A 22,856-nucleotide genomic window follows, 5' to 3' on the forward strand; every position below is an offset into this window, starting at 1 on the left:
CTCCTCTCCTCTCCTCTACTCTCCTCTCCTCTCCTCTCCCTCTCTATCCCCTCCACTCCTTCCCCTTCACCTCCTCTCTTCGCCTTTCCTCTCCTCTTTTTCTCTCTCCTCTTCTCTCCTCACTTTTACAGTGAAGTGATTCTCAGTGATTGAGGCATGTAGTGCCTAAGGGTGTGTGTGTGTGTGTGTGAGAGGGTCAGGTCTCTCCAGAGCTCTGTAAAATGTGTGTGTGTGCTGGGTCTCAGTAGAGTCTGCCTCCCCCCCCCCCTGAAACACACCACAGTGGCCGCAGGGCTGTGTTCAGTACACACTACTGTTAAACAGTCCTTCCTCCAACACAGGCTCTTGGAGCAAATATGAACCAAGACTGTGTGTGTGGGTGTGTGTGTGTGTATGTGATGCCAGGAGGCAAGTAAATCCTGTTCAACAATAGCTAAGCGTAAACAGCTTTTTGGCTAGAGTACATAGTGTGTGTGTGTGTGCACGCTAGGGGCTGCATGTTGTATATCTGAGCTGTCTGTTAGGTCTGTGTGTGTGTGTGTCCCAAGGCAGTGGCTGATGGGATTGCTTTATGCCTGAACGTACTTGAAAGGTAACGTGAGTGTGTGTGTGGATGGGGGGGGGGGGGATGAGAGTGATGGCAGAAAGAGGGAGAAAGAGAGTGGGAGTGTGGATGGAGGAGAGTTTGCTACTGAAATATCCTCTTTCACTTTTGTCAGAATCTCTCTCCTTCTGTCTCTGTCGATTAGTTGTGCAGGCTGATGTTTAGAGCAGCAGAGAGGTGCTCTGTAACAAACTACTAAACAGCTAAGATGCTACATTAATGAATACTCTAGTCCAACTGAACCATAAACCCAACCCACACAGGCAACCCAAACCTTAATCCATCCCACACAGGTAACCCCAACACTAACAAACACAGATAACCCTCACCCTAACCCACACAGGTAACCCCAACACTAACAAAGCACAAATAACCCACACAGATAACCCTCACCCTAACCCACACAGGTAACCCCAACACTAACAAAGCACAAATAACCCACACAGATAACCCTCACCCTAACCCACACAATAAACTGCATCTCAGCCCTGAGATGAGATGGATCCATCCTTGTGGAGATGGAACCTACGAGTCCTCACCTCAGCTGGCCATGACGATTTTCAATCTATGATTCTGGTCTGTTGGATCATTAGCTGCTGGTGTGGTCTGGCTGTGTGAGCAGCCTGTCCAGAGATGTGATTGTCTGACTCAAGGTCAAGACAGAGTCATGGTTATAATGAGCAGAGCAGCATACGCATCACTGCTCTCTCCAGAACATGACCCCAATGTGGGGAGCAACCGTGTGTGTGTGTGTTAGAAAGAGCGTCTTTCTCTGTGTTTGTGTGTGTGCATTCATTTGTGTGGGTGTTAGTAACTCTGTGTGTGTGTTCATCTGTGTGTGTTTTAAAGGGTCTGGGCAGCCTGTCAATAGGACTGTAATAGTAGCCTTAATAACTGTGGTCCCTTCCCTTTAGAAACCGGCTTGGAGGAGGGTGGGGGCAGACAACTACTCATGTGACTAAATGGAGAGGTATTAAGTTTGTGTGTGTGTGTGTGCCTGAAGCTGTGTCCTCTAACCTGAATGTGAGTCAGACCGGTTTTGTCTCATTTCCTCCCCTCACATTGTGATTGCACAATACACTCAGACACACACCCAGACACACACACACACACTCACAGACACACACACACACAAACAAACACACCCAGCCCACTCTCCTCCTCCTCTCCCTTGGGCTAGATTGTCTTTGCTGGCTACTCCCTACAGGAGAGGTAACTCTACCGTCCCGACCACTCCCAGCTAAGACAGACTAACACACGCATAGATAACCACCTCAAAGCCAGGCCACTCCCAGCCAAAACACACCCAATCACACACTCTCAGCCCCAGCACAGGTAAGTATACCTGCAGGACCCCGTGTTGAGTGTAAAACAAACTATTTTAGGTCTGTAATGACAGTCGTAAAGTTGCACTGACTCCCACATCTCATTTAAGGGAATGCCCAAGGCTGAGGTCATACTGACACCACACACACACACACACACACACAGACACACACACACACACACACACACACACACACACACACACACGCTCTCTTTGTCTCTCTCTGTCTCTCTCTCTACCCCTCTCCCATTTCTTTTCCATAACCCTGAGTGATGTTTGACCAAATTCACAGCTGAAGGTGATTTTACTCACACGCACATGCACCCAGCCACACACATTCCAATACTGTTCTCTCCAGGTTACTTATGACTCCACGCAGGTCATCAATGAGTAACATTTGGCATTTTGAACCCTCTAACCAGCCCCAACCTCTAACCAGCCCCAACCTGTAACCAGCCCCAACCTCTAACCAGCCCCAACCTCTAACCAGCCCCAACCTCTAACCAGCCCCAACCTCTAACCAGCCCCAACCTCTAACCAGCCCCAACCTCTAACCAGCCCCAACCTCCCACCTCTAACCAAGAGGTGTCCTATGTCTTACCAGTCTCAACACGAGCATAGCCTCAAACCACATTTACAGTACTGTGTGCATGCCAGGCAGGTTGTGGCCAGCACACAGGCTGCAGTAGGGCTGCATGTTGGTGTGCTTGTCTGTGTGTGTTTCTGTCCGCCAGTGTTCAGTGTTGTGCTGGACTACATTGTGGCAGAGCTAGAAGCCCTGTTATCTACCTAGCTCAGCAAGCTTGCTGCTCTCCATGCCAAGTGTTTGTGTGGAAGAGATAGGGCTGTGTGTGTGGGGGGTGTGTGTGTGTGCCTTAACTTGGATTTGAACTCAAATGGAGCTCTAGTTCCAGACCATGCTCTTGGTTTACGTCCTGACCCAGACAGCCAAAAACACCAACCAGCCAACCAGCCTGCCAACACACCAGCCAATCAGCCAACCAGCCTGCCAACACACCAGCGCTCTTGCCGGTCAGCTGCTTGGCTGGCTGGATGTATGGCTAGCTGGCTATTTGTGAAATCAACTTTGTAGAAGGAAACCAAACGTTCTACTGATGGGACTGAGATACAAGCATTTGTTCTCTCCCTGTTCTCTCCCTGTTCTCTCCCAGTGAGGGCAGCTACATGGTGTGTATGTGTGTGTGTGTTTCGGGGGGTGGGGGCTGGCGGTCCCTGTGTGGATAAAGCCCCCAGGCTGCAGAGAGACAACAGAACTGCTGCACTCAGGGAATGTGTGTTTGTGTGTTTGTGTGTGTGTGACAGAGACAGAGTGAGGACTATGATGTCATTGAGTCACCACACACCTGGATGAGTCTGTGCTGCGCTCACACAAAACTCATCCCCCTCTCCTCGCCTCTCCTCCACTTCTTTGTTCCCATCCCACTCTGCCCTTCTCAACCCTCTCTTAATCTGCCTCTCCTCCCCTTCTCAATCCGAGTGTTGAGCGGTGGGGTTAGGTCCAGGATGCAGGTTTGTAGAAACATCCCCTGGTGGACAGCTAGTGTGTGTGTGAGTGTGTGTGCCCCCTGCCAGGCAGAGTTTGTCCTCCCCATCTTATCTCCTGCAGACCAGACCTGACCTGCTGGCCAACCACAACACAGCAGGAGCAAGAACATGTCTGTGTGGCTTACGATTGGACAGCACAGTGTCTCTCTGGCTCAAGATTGGACAGCACATTTTAGGCGTGGCTCGGGATTGGACATTACTGTGTCTTTCTGCCTTTAGGATTGGTCAGAACAGTGGCTGTGTGGGTCACAGTCCTCTCTTTTTTCCTTTCCAAGAGAGCAGGAGAGAGGACAAGGACACACCTAAGACCTGGTTTGGGTGTATTTATGTCTGGTCTTGTTGGCCTGGCCAACAGTATGTTTCATAGCGCATATCAAGCATAGTTGTGGTTGATGTTTAACTGCTAATGTCAATACAGGTTCAAGCAGAAACTGCCGTATCCAGTACAGGCACTCACGTGTGTGTGTGTGTGTGTGTGTGTAACAATCTGGGAATCTCTCACACACACATTCTCTCTCTTTCTCTTTCTAACTGGGGGGGGGAGAGAGGAAATAGAGAGGAGAGGAGAGAAAGATGACTTGGTCCTGCTATCAGATAAACTCAGTGAAAGGTTCCTCTCTCACTATCATACATCTACATTACTATTCAAATCCTGACATTTGCTGCTTCTTCAATGTGTGTGTGCGTGTGTCTGTGTGTGGTAGCTGCAAGATAGGGGTTATAGACTCTATGCTGTGAGTTTAAAACAGGAAAAGAGAGAGAGAGAGAGAGAGAGAGAGAGAGAGAGAAGCAGCCCACACACTTTCTTTTGCTTTCTTCCCCCATCCCTCTCTCCCCCCCCCTCTCATGATTATATGCTGCTATCCACAGTCTCCCCTTCTCCTCTCCCCTGTCTCCCCCCTCCTCTCTCCCCTTTCCTCTTGCATATCTCTCTCTCTTTTCCACCCCCCCCTGTTCCCCCCCCCCCTCTCTTCCCCTCTTTCTCTCATGATTATATGCTGCTGGTCTCTCTGCGATCCTGTAACAGCCCGTAGTATAATAGAGGGAGGGTCTAGAAGGGACAAGGAGGTGTGTGTGTGTATGTGTGTGAGAGAGAAGGCGAGACAGAGAGGGAATGTACTGGCACACACACACACACATATCAACTGTTGATGTCAGTCAAGTTCAGCAGAGGTCTCCAGTGAGCCTCAAGTAACTGTTCTCTGGAAGACGGTGTGAGAAACACACACACGTCCTCTCACCCTCTCTGACCCTCTCTCTCACCTTCTCAGTCTCTCTCACTCTTTCTCACTCTTTCTCAGTCTCTCTCACCCTCTATCTCACCCTCTGCCAGTTTCTCTCTGTCTTTCACACCCTCTCTCACTCACTATCTCACCCTCTCTTACCCCCCTTTTTGCGATCTCGCCCTCTCAGTCTTCTGCCTGGTGCTGTGTTCTGTCAGCGGGTGGAGGTGGGGGGGTACAGAGATGAGGTGTACGGGGCTGGAGGACTGGATGCTTGAGTGGAGAGGGGGGGATGGCCAAGAGCAGCAAGCGGTCAAGAGTGAAGAAGAAGGTTGTCTGTAATTAGGAAGGAAACAGGCTTGGTGTTTACACTGAAGACGGGCACAGTCAGCAGAATCTGAGTTGGACAGTTGTAGCTGACAAGCAGGGGGGCGAGAGAGAGAGAAAGAGAATGTGAGAGGAGGAAGGAGATAATGAGAAAGCGGGGGAGAAGTACGAAATATTCTACCAAACTCCTGATAGCTTCCATTCATGGTTTTAATTGGTGGGTTGAACTGAGCGCGACAGAACCGCTGAGGTGTCTGGGTAATTTAATTTTTGGCGATGTGGCAGTCCGTGAGGAACAAAGAGAGGTGGAGTTCTGTCCTCCCCTTTTATCTGGGCCAGGCCTGCGGACCCACGCTCCTTTGATGCTAAAACGCGCTACGATAGGCTAGGCTAGCAGGCCAGGGTAGCCAGGCATGACGACCAGGGAGAGAGGGAGGGGGTGAAGATGGAGAAAGGGAGAAGGAGGGTGGAGGAGCAGAGAGTGGGAGAAGGCGAGGGAAGGAATGGGGAGGAGAGGGGGGAGGAGAGGGGGGAGGAGAGGGGGGAGGGGGTGGATATAAGGAGTTTAAAGAGACAGAGGAATGTCACCTTGTCTTATTCCTACCTGAGTTCAACTTGCCTAGAAATGGGGCCAGAAGCAGTCATGATGAGGACAATGGCTGCCAGTGAACTATGTGAACTCTTAGGGTTACACACACATGCGCACACACACACGGCTATTTTGCTGGTATCTCCATGGCCCCATCAGTCTCTCTGTCTCTAGCTGGAGAGACTACTCCAGGATTGATCTTTATGTTTGCATTTTCTACTCCACCAGGCGGCTTTATTAAAAATTGATTTGAGAACGTGTTTGTCTCTTTGTTCCAAACTCAGAACCTCTTGGTTTGTGCTCATTCTGCACTATCCTCCCCTTTCCTATTAATCTCTGTTCTCTGATCACAGCCCTGCTTTCTGTATTTTAGACTCAAGCTAAATAGGTATTGACGGTCGTAAAACTGCAGTTATTGGTCTGTGTGTGTGTCTGTGTGTGTGTGTTCTCTGTGGTTGCGGTCTAGACAGAAGTTATTGGTTCTAATGCATGCAAGTGCCTATCCAGTACAGGAGCCTGTGTGTTGGCCTCTCTTATAGATCATCATGCATTATTGAAGCTGCTCTCCAGAATCCACTTCTAGGTCTGACAGAACTGTAATTCTGCTCAATAGGCATTTATCACACACACACACCGTCTCGTTTATCTTGGTGGGCTGTGTGGTGCTGCGGTTTGTAGAGAATCTGATCTCGCTTCTCACTTGCTGTCGGGAATTAATTTAGCCGGTTATCATTGGAATGAAGCGTCTGACACCAGTATTATTGAGGCGAGCCACGGTAGTTATTGGTTTAAAACATGTGTAGAATGATTAAACACTGTTCTCTGGCAAAAGGAACTGTTATGGAGACACGCTTAGCATGTGACTTGAATGTGAAGACTGTGTCACAAACACCAACCACTACTCTTGTCCTTTAGAGCATGTGGGTTATAATGAAGCCCTTTTATAGTGCGTGTACATCGAAGGAATGTTGTGAATAATGATGCTGCTTGAAAGTGCGTGTGCGTGTGTGTGTGTTATAATGAAGCTGTTAACCTAGCCCTACCAGGAGACTCGGACACTGTTTGCCCTTGAGCTTTATCAGACACAATAATTATTTTATTATGCAAATGAAGACTATTATTTCATTAGCCGACTCCCCAATCAGAGCGCTGCGATTAGTATGCAAATCACCCCGTCACTGTCCTTGCAGCCAGGGGGTTCATCCCTCTCCAGAAGGGAGGGGGGCTGTGGGGGGGGGGGGGGGGGGGGTCCATAGAAATTAAGTTAGAAAATAACAGTTTTATAGATGTGTGTGTCTGAGTGTGTAAATGTATGTAGTAGTAAAATCTAACCGGGTTATATTTTTTCATATGTCAGACCTTACGAACTTACAGCATGCCGACTTGATTGGTATGGTATATACTGTTATTGAATACATATGACATAACTGTGGCGTTGTAGTGCAGTAATATAGAATAGTGACAATGATGCTGAACGGGAGGATGATCAGCTTGCTTTCTCCCATCATGAAATGACTTGTTCCTCCGTATTTGCTTAGAGAGAACTACTGTTTAACCTTTGGCCCATGGCAGTCTTTATTCAGCATGCTCTCACACTGATTCCAATCCTCAAATGGTATTACCGTCTCTCTAAATCAAGGTTTCAAAATGAAATCCAAAATGTTAGGCAAAAAGTGTCAGACTGGCAGACTGGAGACACCGACGATGTTCTTCACAAGAACAGGCCAAAACCCAGAATCCATTGGCTGGAGACTTGCAGGATTCACATGCCGTAGACAGTCAGATGGTGTCTGTGTGTGTGTGTGTTGTGTACAGATTGTGTGCTAGCACCCTGGTTTTATTGGCAGAACAGTGCGTGGAGGGGGAGGTGTGATCTGAGACGTGGGTAGGAGCGAAAGTGGATTTGTGTGTGCGTGTGTGTGGTTGCACGGTTATGTGTGTGTGGGAAGACACTTTCACACACATTATTGCCTCAGTAGTCAAACTCGCTGTAGCACACACACATACTTACACACACACAGGCTCCAGTTGGGTGTAGAGACAAGGTCTCAGCTGGAGCTGGGCCTCGTCCATGCAGCCAGGAAGCTGAATCTGTTATCTTGAATTGTAAACTGTACATTCCATGTTGATAGCTACAGGCTTCTGTGGTCTATGAAGACACCTAGGATCTGTTCAGCAAAGTCCTTCTCACAAGCCCCTGAGTAGCGAGCAGTCATGTACAAACCCTGTTCCACTAAGGATGCTGTTCCTGCCTAGTATGGACCGCAAACCTAACCCCAACCCTTCCTAATGTGGACCACTTCTCTGTGGTTACCCAAGTAATCTGCTGTACTAACATGCTGTAACCCTCACTAAGGCTCTAGCACAGTCTCCTGGCTGTCGGCTTAGGAGAGGTGGAGGATGGAGAGAGTGGCAGAGAGAGGAAGAGGGAAAGAAAAGTAGAGAGGAAGAGAGAAGAGGGGGAGAGAGGAAGAGGGATAGAAAAAGTGTCTTAGTAGTGTAGTTCCAGGGTCCTGTTGGTAGCAGACTCTGGCTGACAGTCGTTACTGTCCAGATTTGCATACACAAGCAGGCAGTGGGGGTGGGGGAGGGGGATGGGGGGGGGGGGGGGTGAGTGAGCGAGGGAGGGTGAGGAGCAGCTTGTTACCCATCGTAAATGGTTTTCAGAGCTGCAAGGCTCGTTGGTTAGCATGTATTTGATGTTTGGTGGCAGGGAAGGAGACAGGCCTTCAGTCCGTGTCGTGTCATCACCTCGCACAGAACATCAAAGAGCTGCCTGTGACACTAGCTATTAACTCTGAATCAGCCGGTAACTCTAAAGCAGACGGTAATTCTGCGACAGGCGGTGATGTGATTTACTTTGGGGATGTGGTTGAGTTGGGGGTGGTGGTGTGTGTGTGTGTGTGTGTGTGGAGGGGGTTCTCTGGATCAGTCTAGGATGGGCTGCTCACATCTGGATCTGACTCTGTCTTTGATTAGCTCTCCTAGCCTCGGCTCTGGATTTGATTAGCTGTCCTGTGTCTAAGAACAGACTTATTCGACCCCTTAAACCCCTTTACCCGATCCAAACTATGGTGACTGGTGAACGAGAGTTGACCCATTGTCTGTCCTCCACCAGTCACAGTACAGATAACCCCATCTGGTCTAATGTACTCTGAGCTGAAGGAATCATGCAGGCTGGCTGTCACCTCCCTACAGGCTATGTGTAGCGCATCTATAGCTCCCCTTGGCCCTAAGAATGATCACTTCCTCCCGGCTATCTGTATGTGTCCCCCCCCTGGCTTTTCTGTCAGAGACGTTAGTGTCTGTCCTCTACCAGCCTATCACAGCCAGCCCTGCAGCCTGCCAGCTCACAGATGATTGGCCCAAGGCTAGGATGACCGGGTCATATGATTGGCTCAGAGGTACAGCGTGAGCTGTGACTCATGTGTCTTGAGACGGACAGGGACAGACGCTGAGGAGGAGGGGGGGGGGGAGCTGGGGGAGATCAGTGAAGACATAGACAAAGACAGAGAGAGAGAGAGGGACAAATAGAGATAGATGGCAAAAGAGGGGGAGAAAGGAAGAGGGCAAAGCTGTCTAAGGAATGGAGGATGAGGGCATAGTCGACTCAGGGTCCCCTGGTCTGAGAGAGCCCCATACTCATCGTAGAGCAGCACAACCACCCAGATTCTGGATCCTGTAGTGGCTGCCTTGCCAAGGGGATTTCAGACCAAGTTTTTCAACATAAACTAGTCAATATACATTCATTCCGAACAATATTGGAATTCTACTCCACCTTGGGCCTTTTGAGTAATTTTTTTTCCTCCACAGTGAAGAGCATGTAAGAAATGATTACTGCTTTTCACACAGGTTGAAAACCCAAACAGTGGTGTTGAAAGAGGAAGCTGTGTTGTTATGATCTCGTGGTTGCGTAAGAGTTTATGCTTTCCTCCATCCTAAACAGATGGCTAAGCGGTTAGGGAATCGGACTAGTAATCTGAAGGTTGCCAGATCGATTCCCGGCCGTGGAAAATGACGTTGTGTCCTTGGGCAAGGCACTTCACCCTACTTGCCTCGGGGGGAATGTCCCTGTACTTACTGTAAGTCGCTGTGGATAAGAGCGTCTGCTAAATGACTAAATGTAAATGTAAACAAGGGTTATAGGAACATGTTTAACCAGATGTTTGTCCCTTGTCCCACACAATTACAGTTTGTCATCAAAGGAGACAAACATTTAATTGGTTAACTCGATGATGAACTAGTTGTTAGTCAACCAGTTGTTGGTTAACTATTTTATCAACCGATTCTCCTCTTGTTCTCTTTAGGTGGTTGCACATTCGATGAGAGTCCTGCCCAGTGCGACTACCAACAGGACCCCTACGACGATTTTGATTGGACGCACGTCAGCGCACAAGAAGTACCCTACTTGTCATCTGACCTGCCCCAAGGTGAGAGGTCCATAACGGCTCCGTCCATCCCGTCCTGCGTTCATGGCAGCCTGCCGTGCCGTCATAATAACAGGCCCACATGTCCAGAGAGAAGCATCTTCATCAAAGTCTGGGGACACACTGGAAAACTGCTAACAGCCTCCTAGATCCTGGTCAAGCCTTTGTGATCCGTAGGCCAGATAATAATTAGCACTTTTGAGAGGCACCACCCCTCCCAGCTCCTCACAACCAGCCCTGCAGCCGGCCAGCTCACAGAGGATTGGCCCGGATCTAGAAGGACAGGTCATTTGATTGGCTCAGAGGTACAGCATAAGCCGTGACTCATGTTTCCCTTAGCACACCTCCAGGTGGTCCCACATGATTGGTCAGGTGCTTGTGTGTCCACACAGCTGAGGCCCTCCCAGTCCTGTCAGGTCAGGGATACCCCAGGGGCAGCAAGAAGGAATGTTGCACTGGAGGAGAACCCCGTGTTCTATGTTCTACACTGTGAAGGGCCTGGAGAGATCAGAGCAGGCTGGCCAGAGTGTTCAGACAGAACCTCCCAGCGCCACAGCCTTCCTCATCCTGCTTCTCCTCCATCTCCAGGTTTAATCACTTGTTTCCACACGCTGTGATGAGAAAAGGAAATTAAAAGACTTTCACTTCCAGTTAAATCTGCCAATTAATAAGACATTAGGATATTAATCAAGAAGAGACGACGAAGGTCATTAGACAAGGGCTCGTTAAGAGGACGAGTGCCAGACACAGACCATTTAAGGGAAGGGTAGGGTGGACGGACACTTGAGGGCCTGTCACTAGGAACGTTTATGTTCTCAGTTCTTTCAGTCCCCCAGCTGTTGTGGTATTTAGAAAAATATGTTTGCTGCAGATCTCACTGCCCAGAAAAGTGAGGCATTCTTCAGCCCAGCCCAGTCCAGCCCACTGCTTTGTCTTAGCGGAGTAGAGGTTGCTTGAAGGATGAGAAGCATAGGGGTGGATAGATGGTTAGGTATGACGAGAGGAGGAGGAGGAGAGGAATATGTGGAGGAGGAGGATGAAGAGAGTGGAGGAGTGGTGGATAAAAGACAGACATATCAGGGAGTATCAATGGTGTTGTCACAGCAAGATAACCACTGTAATTTACCTCCCATTCTTATCGCTACGACAACCCAGCTTGAATGACATTTTAGGAAAGGTTTAGTCTAAACTACTACAAAAGTGGTGTCGCCCCCCCCTCCCCTCCCCAACACACACAGACACACACACACACACACACAACACCCCTCCCAGATATACTGTTGTTTACCAGTGCTTATGGCAGGTTGAAACTGGCATGGTGTAGATTGTGTGTGTGTGTGTGTGTGTGTGTGTGTCTGTGTGTCTGTGTGTGTGTGTGTGTGTGCTAGGCTCAGTGGGTAGCAACAGACTGTCAGTAGTATCAGACAGGACAGAAGTAGCCCTGGTGACTGTTAACTGGCAGCTCCTACCAGCAGAGGGGACAGCCATCTTGTATGATGGCAGCCTTGGTCTGGGTTTCTGACAGCTATCTTACAGAGTGATACATCTTACAACACACAACATCTTGTAGACCAACATTCCCCATATTATGGAAGCCATCTTGTCAACCAGCCTCTAACAGCCATCTTATGTAGTGGCATCCCTGAAATGGTAGCCATCTTATAGACTGACATTCCTCGTATAGCAGCCATTTTGTTTGGTTAAGTAAATCTAGTTTATTTGTATACAATTCAGTACATATGGTCTATTTGTTGTTCAGTATTGTCCATGCTCTATACACAATTCTCTTTGAAACAAAGCATATCATTCTTTACCTCTCTGAACAAAACCTATAAGCCTCTCTGTAAAACCCTATTCTCAGCAGAAAAGGCAATAGGAAAACAGAAGTGCACAGAGAGAAACAGGCTGTACAGTTGGAACAGAAACAGCCACATCAACAACCCTGCCAAGCCAACAATGGCCCACTTAGCGCCGGAAATTGGCTTTTGATGGAGGTTGTGTGTCAGTGTCTTTTGTTTGTGTGTGTGTGTATGTGTGCACACCTATTTGTAAGAGCCTGTGTGCGTGCATGTGTGTGTGTGTGTGTGTGTATATGTTTGTGCGCATGCGTGTGTGACAGAAGGAGAGAGAGTGATAGGGCAAGGTTGGATACAGGGTGGGAGGAGGTGGAGGAATAGGTGTGTGTGTGTGTCTACATATAAGTGTGTGGATGGTTGGGTGAAAGAGGGGTGGAGGTGTGTAGACGATTATGAGAACAATAGTAAGATGCCACAAGGAGTATGAGGCAGCTGAGCAAGAGGTGCTCTTTCATTTTCTCTTTCTCTCTTTCTCTCATTCTATCTTTCTCTCATTCTATCTTTTTCTCATTCTCTATTTCTCTCTTTCTCTATCTCACTTTTCCTACCTATCTTCCTTCTCTATTTCTTTCCTCACCTACCTCTCCCCATACAAAGTCAACTAAGCACCAATTCAATGAATTTAAACACTTTTACACTATTTGCCCTTCAATTTGCAAAGGAAGTTAGTGTCCTGGACGACATTAGTAGACCAGGCTGGTGCCTGGTGGTCCTAGTAGATGTTAGTCGACCAGGTTGGTCCTGGTAGATGATAGTAGACCAGGTTGGTGCCTGCTGGTCCTGGTAGATGATAGTAAACCAGGTTGGTGTCTGGTGGTCCTGCTAGATGTTAGTAGACAAGGTTAGTCCTGGTGGTCCTGGTAGATGTTAGTAGACCAGGTTGGTCATGGTGGTCCTAGTAGATGTTAGTCGACCAGGTTGGTCCTGGTAGATGATAGTAGACCAGGTTGGTGCCTGCTGGTCCTGGTAGATGATAGTAAACCAGGTTGGTGTCTGGTGGTCCTGCTAGATGTTAGTAGACAAGGTTAGTCCTGGTGGTCCTGGTAGATGTTAGTAGACCAGGTTGGTCATGGTGGTCCTAGTAGATGTTAGTCGACCAGGATGGTCCTGGTAGATGATAGTAGACCAGGTTGGTGCCTGGTGGTCCTGCTAGATGTTAGTAGACCAGGTTGGTGCCTGGTGGTCCTGCTAGATGTTAGTAGACCAGGTTGGTGCCTGCTGGTCCTGCTAGATGTTAGTAGACCAGGTTGGTGCCTGCTGGTCCTGCTAGATGTTAGTAGACCAGGCTGGTGTGTCATAGTCCTGCTAAATAGGTTGTAGTGCCCCCTAGCTGCAGACATCTTCTGTGTTCAATTCTACCAAGCATCTCTCCAGTTTCTGTGCTGCTCCACATCTGGTTGTAATCACCAAGTCTCCAGTCAAACATCTGGATGTGAGCTGAGTGACTGATGAGGAAGTCCAGCCAGTCTTACTGTTCTCTGCACACAAAGGGATGCTTCCCAGTCTTGTTAACTCTTAGTTTACACCTAATCCGGGAACATGTTGGTACATGCTAACATGTAGGCACGCCCCAGGCCTGTTTAATGTTACTGTTGGATGTTTTTCCAAATATGTACTTTGTTGAATATGGCTTTCTGCATGGTTAGCGCTAGCAGTCTTCATTATGTAGACTAGTATCTATGGTCTCTTCTACATTCAGTGGATTGGTTCCTCTTACATTTTCTTCTGAATCTGCACTGGTAGTATAGAAATCTGGTACAAACAAAAAACGATTTTTGAGAGAGAGATTTTTTTTTCTGTTGAGATAAAGCAAAGTACAAGTGTGTGATTGATGTTCTTGAACAGACATTAGAAAGACCTGTTTGTGGATGTAGAATGTTGTCTTATTTCAGACAAGTCTTTGTCTCAGTGTTTTTGAGATTTCTTGTGGTCCGCCAGTGCTTTTTAATGCTGAACTGTTGTGGTTTACTTTAGTTTGTTCTGGTATTTAGTCATTCTGAGAGTTCTCCATTGTTGCGAGAGTCAGCTGTCCTGTAACCTGAGAGGACTGCTGGCTGTGAGGTCACTGCTGATGGCTCTACCAGACCAGAACCATGTATGTGTTTTTCTGCAGCCTTCTGCATATCATGTGTCAATGAGAGTCTGGCTCATGGGTCTCTTACAGACTGGATGATGATTGGCCCATTTGCATGTACATAAACTGGCCATGGTTTCAATGTGGACCAATCTGCAAAAGGCTTAGTTATTTGATCAAGTACTTCACCACCTGGTCCTGTCAAATGGCCCCTGACCTCTCACCTCTGACCCATGCCTGGGGTTGAGGAGGGACACAGAGTTGATTTCTTGGAGAAGTTAATCTGACTCCTGGATGTGGTCACATTTACATATTTAACAAGAAGACTAAAGGCTTCTCCATTGGAAATGTATAATTCTTTGTTCGACCTTGGAAGTCCTCTCTATGAGGTTTTGTGGGGAAGTGAAACACAATATAATAGAGGTACGTAACATACTGCCAACTACATTTGGCTGATGTTCTTTCTTCCTCTCTTTTAGTTTATTTTCTCTCTCTCTCTCTCTCTCTCTCTCTCTCTCTCTCTCTCTCTCTCTCTCTCTCTCTCTCTCTCTCTCTCTCTCTCTCTCTCTCACTCTCTCACTCTGTCTCTCTCTCCCTCTGCTTTCCCATTGTTTTTGCCGTCTGCCAGCATAATGATCTCCTTCTCATAAAGAAGTAACGCATGAGAGAGATGGAGAGATGGAGAGAAAGAGGGAGGGGAATAGAGAGAAGGGGAGGGGGGAGTTTAAAGCCTCATGTTTATTTTGTACATTGATGAGAAACACACTGCTTGGAACTGTCAGAGAGAACTGGAAGGGGAGCGGGGGGGGGGGGGGGGTGGGGGGGGGGGGGCAGGGGGAGTGGGGCTCTTGTTATTTGGGAAGGTTTTTCTTTCTCTTCTCTTTCTGCTTTAAAACCAGAAAAAAACCTCTTTGTTCCGCCTCACTGTGTCCAGCCTCTGTGTCGACCCCCGTGCCACTCTGACTTCTGCAGCTCTGTCCTGGGTTGTACTGGTGACGACCAACCACCAACCATGGCCTTGTTAACCTCTGTCTCTCGCCTTCTTCTACCCTATCCCTCTGCCCCCCCCCCCCCCCCCCCCCCCCCCCCCCCCACCATGTAGGCTCCTACATGATGGTGGACTCCTCCCAACACGATGCAGGCGAGAAGGCTCGCTTCCAGCTGCCCGTCATGAAGGAGAACGACACCCACTGCATCGACTTCAACTACCTGCTGTTCAGCCCCGACGGCTCGGCCCCCGGGACCCTCAACATCCTGGTGAAGGTCAACAAGGGCCCGGTGGCCAACCCTATCTGGAACATCACCTCCTACACCGCAAGGACTGGCTCCGCGCTGAACTCGCTGTCTCCACCTTCTGGCCCAACGAGTACCAGGTAGGGGCGGACGAGAGACAGACACACACACACACACACAAATGCATAAGTGTGGACGCACACCCAGACTCAAACTCAAGAACATTTCCAGATGCTTGAGTTGTCCTTTTTACTCAGAGATCCGGCAGTATGGCTGTAAAGAAGACCCGTCATTGTTTGGCACCCCGGCGGCGGGTGCTTGTTTCCACTGAACCAGACAAAGCCGCATAAAGCCGCCCCGTGTGTTCTTTTGGATAACATGCCAGCCTTCCGGAATCAGATGTGCGTCGTTGCCGGTTGTCCCTTTTACATAGACATCGATTTGGCTCAGTGACTACCTGCAGCTACCAACTTACTGCCGATGCATCAATGATGCCCCATTTCCATACCTTTTATACAGATCTGCAAGGCGGCATGAAGGCGCAACATTCCTGGCTTTACCAGGCTGGGTAGAAAGGGGGTACTGTCCTCAGCTCAGGACTGATCTGGGAAAGAGACGATCATAACAGTCCCATGGACTCCACGACTCTAGATACCACACCACCTACCAGTTAACAGATCTGCTATATACATAGCTTTTTCCCCTGGTCAGGCTGACATGGTTTAAACAGAGCTTGTTCTAATGGGGTAACAGACATCACTTCACTGGTGGTGGTTGTGTTTGGCATTTTAGAAGGGCACATGATTTACTTGACAAAGGTTTTCTGTTGGGTCCTCCTCCTTCAATCAAGATCACATTAGTGGAACTGTGGAACTAGAACTGTCAACTGCAACCTGTCAAACTGACATCTTTGTATTAACACAGGGAGGGGAAATTAGTCTCGTATGGATCTTTGAGATGGCATTCTCTCTCTCTCTCTCCTCTCTCTCTCTCTCTCTCTCTCTCTCTCTCTCTCTCTCTCTCTCTCTCTCTCTCTCTCTCTCTCTCTCTCTCTCTCTCTCTCTCACACCTTCTCACTTTATATCTTTATCGCTCTCTCTTTCTCTCTCTGTCACCTTCACACACACACACACACACACTTTCTCCGAGCTCCAGGTCTGAAGTCAGCAGCAACAGAGACAGTTATATGTGTTGACTGGGTCTCAGGAGGGGGAACTGACACACACTGTGAGTGTGTATGTAGGCGACAAGTGTGTGTGTGCCAGCGTGTGGGAGCAAGCTTACAGAGGGCCACAGCAGGATATCTATCAGCCTGGAACATGTACAGCCTACTTGTCAACCTGACCACCTGTCTAAAGGCCTCTCAAAGATCACCTCTCCTTTCTATCATTTTTTTAGATTCTTACCTATGTCACTTGCTCCTTCCTTTTTTACCTCAGATCTTCTCCCTCTCTCCTTCACTTTCTCCTTTATTCCTTCTCCATCCTTCCTCCCACCCCCCCCCCCCTTCTTTCTGTCTCCTCTTCTTCAGAGCGACAGTATGACAGGTCCGATGTAGATAGAACTGTCAGATATGTACTGTCTGTTCCAGTCTAGGAAGTAGATGATGAGATATGATATCCTGGGGATGTTCCGGAAAGCCTCCTCGTTTGTTTGGTTTGTTGTTTATTCATGTCAGTCCTGTTTTAATGTTTTCCCTGGTGTGCAGAGTAGCCTGTTAGCTGTTGTGTGTAATAGATGTCCAGGTGTTTCGATGCTAGCCTGATAGCTGCGTGAGGGGGCAGAGACCTCCAGGTGTTTCGATGCTAGCTTGTTATCTGTGTGGGGAGCAGAGACATGGTAGGACTGGTGAGCAAAGACGCTGCTTGTTAGAGAAGCTGCTCTGTTCTTTGTGCCAGATACTTTGTGATTATCTAATGACCCCTGTCTACCTAGCAAGTTAGCACTCTCCTCCCCTTACTGTCTGAAGTTCTCTCTCTCTCTCTCTCTCTCTCTCTCTCCTCTCTCTCTCTCTCTCTCTCTCTCTCTCTCTCTCTCTCTCTCTCTCTCTCCTCTCTCTCTCTCTCTCTCTCTCTCTGTACCTTGTCTGATGTCTTCCCACTCTTTCAATATCTCTCTCTCCTCATCCCTCCTTTCTTCTATCTCTCAGATAGTTTATTTATCTGTCTGTGGGATTTGATTCACTGAGCTCGTCTTTCTAGTCCTGCCAACACAGTATTAGTTTGATTCATTTGCATTTTACTGCCAGTGTTACGTGTGTGTGTGCACTCTTCTGTGTTATCCACTGTGCGCATGAGCATGTGTAAGTGCCAGTCGATGTGTGATTGTGTGTGTTTTGTGTCTGTGGGTGCGCATGCATATCTGTGTGTAAGTGTGTGTTTCTCTCTAATGAACACCATGGCCTGACATGCAGCTAATTGGAGAGGCTGCGTTCTCCAGCTTTGTGGTCAACACAAGCCACGTCTGACTGAGACAGAATATCAACTAGCTGATATACTGGCTGATGCACTATGGTGTTCTGTGTCTCAGTGCTGTATAACTCTATATCTGTAGGTTCCAGAGGCTGTTTGGTGTTTACGTTCCATTAAATGTTCTGTGTCCGTACGTTCTAAAGACTGTTCTGTGGCTGTATTTTCTGTTGAAAAGGCAGGGTTCTAATACAGGGTTCTTCTGTCACAGGGTTCAAATGTGCCTATTGTCCCCTTCTCTGAGACTAGCTCGGTACATTAGTGGGGTGTGTGTGTGTGTATGTGTGTTACTGAATATACATGGTTGACACCCTGCAGATTGGAGTGTGTACTCGATTCAGAACTTTATTTGACCGTGTTCTATGGTGACAGAACTACCTTGACATGTCGAGGAGAGCGTGTGACTGTGATATGTTGTAGAATATGTTGTCCCTGTTGGTCACAACTGGTAATTGCATGTCTTTGTTTCAAATCAGAGAAAACAGCGTGTCAGTGATGGCGTGTATGTGCGTGTGTGTAGGTGTGAGAGAGAGCAGCAAGCCTGGGCAGACTAGCTTCTAAATAAGGGGTCTCACCCATGGATTAGGTGTCGTTGGGGAGAGAGACACTTTCTAATTAATACCTTCTGATATCCCTAGGGAGACTCATGAGGCTAGCAGGCCCTGTAACAGCATGCCTCCCTCCTTCCCTCTATTTCTATCCCTCCCTCCCCCTCTCTCTCTCTCTCTCTCTCTCTCTCTAACTGTTTCTGTCTTTCTCTCGTCCCTTTTGACTGTCTCTGTGTGTTAGTCACAGGTGTGTGTGTCACCTGTGACTAATGATGTTACCAACTGGATACACAGGGTTGACACCTGCAGACAACGTGTGTAAACATGTCCAAGCTCCAAGCTTTCTGATTGGCTGTCTGTCGTTGGGATGTGTGTGCGTCTGTGTCCGTGTGTATGTGTTTAAGAGATTAATGTTTTAAGTGTGTGTGTTGTGGAGAATTTGAGGGGCTATACTGTTTGTATTTGTGTTTGTCCGAATGCCGGTCTCTCTCTGTGAGTGTGTGTCGTGCGGATAACCAAGCCTGCAAAAACTATCGCAGTTCAGACCAGCAAACTTCTCAAAGCAAGTTCTGTGTGTAAGTGTTGTGTGAGTGTGTGTGTATGTGTGTGTGTGTGTGTGGGGGGGGGGGGGGGGGGGTTGCGTTTTAATTAATGGAGTGACAAGTGAGGACTTCCATGAGCGTCAGAGTGTGAGTCACTGCGTGTTGGTGCCTGCTGGCTGCCCTGACAGTGTGAGTCTGTGTGCGTGCATACGTGTGTGTGTGCGCATCTCTTTGTGTATATGCGTGTGCGCATATCGCTGTGTGTGTGTGTGACCCTCCTGTAGGATGCTGACTGTGTCGGTCTTGTGCTCCAGTGTTCCATCATAGTATCTCTCACAAAGCAGCGCCGAGCAGAAATCCATGTAGGTAATGTAATCAGTGTTAACGAGAGTCTGTAGAGATCATTACTGTATCTAAAATACACTATGGATCCTCGGTCTTATTGATGAGGGAAGCATCCCGGGTCTTTAACGGGATTCTGTTCTGTAGTTGTGTTTCCAGGCCTAGAGAAACACAATGTTAGTTGAGGACAGAGGAGAGGACAGAGTAGAGTTAGGGCAGGATTTGGTTGAGTATTTTCATACTTTAAGGTTAATCAGGGAGGTTTCCTTTGCATCGGTTACTCACTGAATATGAAACTGGCACAGGAAGTAGTGATGAAGCGTCACTTCTCATCTCAGACTCCATTACCCAGGGATCTGTGCAGCGTCATGGTAAAGAGCAGCTGATTGGCCGCTAATGGCGATCAAGACACCCAGGCAAGCGCCTCGCCCCTCAGCGAGGCAACGGTGGCCATGATTGATTGGAACGAAGAGTCGGAATCTGAGGGATGGGTAGTGAGGGGGGGGGGGGGGGGGGGGGGTGGTGAAGGATAGATGGGTAGTAATGGATCCTCCTTCCGACAGCCTTCACACGCTGGCAGCCAGGAGATATGGACGCATCTTTCTTTAAAGGCAAACATTTCACAGCATATTTCCCTCCAGGAATGATGAATGACGCGAGCTGGCTGCTCCCAGGGAAATATAAAACCTTCTCTCTTCTCCTTACCTTCTCAATCTATTCCTCTGCTTTCTCTCTGTATCTCTCTCCTCCTGTGCTCTCTCTTGCTTTTTATATTTCTCTATCTCTCTGACTCTCCTTTTTCAAATGCTCTCTCTCTTTCTCCCTCTTTCTCCCTTCTCAAATATGTATCAATATAGGTCTGTTTTCTGACAGTGTTTATCCAGAGAGCACCAAGCCGCAGCATAATGAGGAGATGGGGAGGGAGGAGCGGGAGAGGGGGCGAAGGAGGGAGGAGAGGGTATACGTCTGGAGGGAAGATGATGATGGGGAATAGAAATGGGTGAAAGACAGGTGTGTGTGTAGGGGGGTGGGGGGGCTAGAGAAGTGTGTGTGTGTGTGTGTGTGTGTGTGTGGAGGGGGAAGGGGGCGGGTGTGTGTGTTTTGGGTGGGGTGAGGTTGACTGAGGGGCGAGAAATGATGAGAGGGAGATGGAAAAGAGAGAGAGGGAAAGATGGGAGAATGAGATGGAGGGGTGGAGGGTGGAGGAGAGGAGGTGGGGGGATGCTTCCTCATCTGCCTCTCTGTCTCTGACAGGTGAAGAGATGAGAGAGAAGTAAATATTCCACTTCTCTGGCAGACGTGTGTGTGTGTATGTGTGTATTTTGTTAGCTTGTTTGTTTGCTTATGTCTCTGACTGGGTGTGTTCTTCTAAGGCGTGCTTGCGTTAAAGGGCTGGTTAAGGTCTCTGGTTAATATGCCTGGGCAGACAGGGTAACCTTGGATGCATGCTTGTCCATGTAGACACAAACACATGCTTATACTTTCATAGTCATCACGCAATCCAGCAGCAACAGGGGCAATACAAAACATCTGCACATGAAGACTGCCAGAGAGAGGACAGACAGACAGACAGATACAACTGACACAACTTAGCATAGTGTATTTAATCAAGCACAGCCTTACTCTATTCCTTTATGTGTTAAATGGTTCCTAAACAGATATTTCAATGCACATAAGTGAAGAGTGCTACAAATCCTCCTGGTCCCTTACATAAACATGTGTAAGCATGTCCCTGGGTTTGCTGAGTTCAGAGGCAGAGTTAACCATCCTGGAAGCAATTTAGCACTGTGAGTTGTAAGAACAGGAAGTGTTTTCTGCAGTGTTGTGAGTGTTGTTCTCTGAGGTGGCTGTACATCCAGGTTCTAGAACAGCGGGCTGAGGACAGGAATGGAGAGACAAGGTCCATGATGGAGGCACAGCAGGGTGCCTGCTGTCATCACATGAATGCCCCCCCTTCCCCCCCCTCCACACAAACACACACACACATGTTCAAACCTCTCCTCTTTGTGTTGGCACCCCAGTGAGGAAGGGGGGGGGGGCGAACAACAACATTCTGGACTCAACAGGAAACGGTCATTTCACATCTCCCATATACTGCCTCCTAAAATTGGCCACTTCAGACCCCAGTAAAGACTGATGGGCCTCTCTGAGCTGTCAGACAACAGGTCCCAAAGGTTCAACTGATGCCGGTTTGCTGTGTGTGTGGGTACACACATGTACACGTGCACACACAAAAACACGATCAAAATGATACATTAAAGACGTTTCACACTGTATTGAAAATAAACTCTTCTCATCCTCTTGTCCAGGTCATCTTTGAGGCGGAGGTGTCTGATGGCAAGGCTGGCTTCATAGCAGTTGATGACATCCAGGTCCTTAGCTATCCCTGTGGTGAGTCTGCTGCCCTAACAACCCTACCACACCTGCGGAGGAAGTCTGCAACTTCCACTCTACAGTCAATTAGTTAGACACCAGGGATTAGTTAGAACTTCTGGACTGGGCAGGGACGTATGACTCGAGGACAGGAGGAGGGAAGGAGAAGAAGGGAAAGAAGGTAGAAAGAGGAAAGGAAGAGAGTAGAGGAGTGGATTAAAATTGAGTATTGGAGGAGAGAGTGGATGTGAGGTGAGTAATGGAGAACGAGAGGAGAGGTTATACAGGAGGTAGATAAGACAGTAGCAGAGTTTCAGTGAGCAGCAAATGAACCCATTAATAAAGCAGCCAATATGCTCAGAACTCCAGACATGTCTACAGTATGAATACAATGCTTTGTGAAATTGTTTGAACTCTAGGAAGGTTGTCCTTTAGTATTTCTATGTTCTGGGAATTGTTTGTGCTATAGAATGTTCTATGTTCTAGTAATGTGCTGCATGATAAGCTCAGTGATACCTAATCAGTTTGCTGTAATACGTTTCTCTGTGCTACTCAGGCTAATGTGCAGGCTAACCCTGGAGCTCACTGACTGGTTTTTCAATTGGTGTCTAGATTATAGAAGACAATTAAACTCACAATCACTAATGAAACCAAAACAACTACGGGCTACAAAGTTTCTTCCTCAAAGTCAAAAAAACAAAAAAACATAATGCATAATTCATGTTAAGTACAATGTTTGTAACAGCACATTTTGGCAGAACCGAGGAAAAGATTAGCTATGTGTGTGTGTGTGTGTGGTAACCCCAGCTCCCACGTGTGCCGTTCTGACAGATGAGTTAAGAGGCGGTCATTAGAAGTGGTTGTCAGTGACCGCGGGGCAATATTGACCGTGTCGCCGTGGCAACGTTTATGACGGCTGTAACTGTTTTCCTGCCGTAGACAAATCACCTCATTTCCTGCGTCTGGGGGACGTGGAAGTCAACGCGGGCCAGAATGCCACCTTCCAGTGCATCGCTACTGGCAGAGACACCACGAACAACAAGCTCTGGCTGCAGGTACACACAGAGGGAGCCGAGGAGGGGGGGCTGAGAGGCAGGGGAGAAGGGACAATGATTACTGGGAAGGAGGGAGGGCAAAAGGCAAGAGATGGATGGGGAGGGTCAGGGGCCAGGGTATGAAAAGGAGGTAAAAAAGAATAGGGGAGGGAGGGGGAGAGGATGAAAAGGGGAGAGGGAGGGTGGGAGGAACTTGGAAGGAGGGGGCACTATGGGAGGAAGGGAGGAAAGATCTGTAGGTGAGGATGGGATGGAGAGGAAGAGGGTGGGGGGGGAGAGACATGTAGAGAGAGATGGAGGGA

General features: G+C 48.3%; 1 protein-coding gene across 1 annotated transcript in view; it reads left to right on the forward strand.

The window, feature by feature from the left end:
• The window catches only part of ptprk (protein tyrosine phosphatase receptor type K), a 73,510-nt gene that overhangs the window by 14,851 nt on the left and 35,803 nt on the right, over nucleotides 1–22,856 (forward strand). The window contains 5 exon segments of the mRNA XM_047022319.1: nucleotides 9,944–10,066; nucleotides 15,096–15,305; nucleotides 15,308–15,366; nucleotides 21,436–21,517; nucleotides 22,439–22,554. Coding sequence (XP_046878275.1) covers nucleotides 9,944–10,066; nucleotides 15,096–15,305; nucleotides 15,308–15,366; nucleotides 21,436–21,517; nucleotides 22,439–22,554 — 590 coding nt within the window.

This window comes from Hypomesus transpacificus, chromosome 6, assembly GCF_021917145.1.
Source record: "Hypomesus transpacificus isolate Combined female chromosome 6, fHypTra1, whole genome shotgun sequence".
NCBI lineage: Eukaryota > Metazoa > Chordata > Actinopteri > Osmeriformes > Osmeridae > Hypomesus > Hypomesus transpacificus.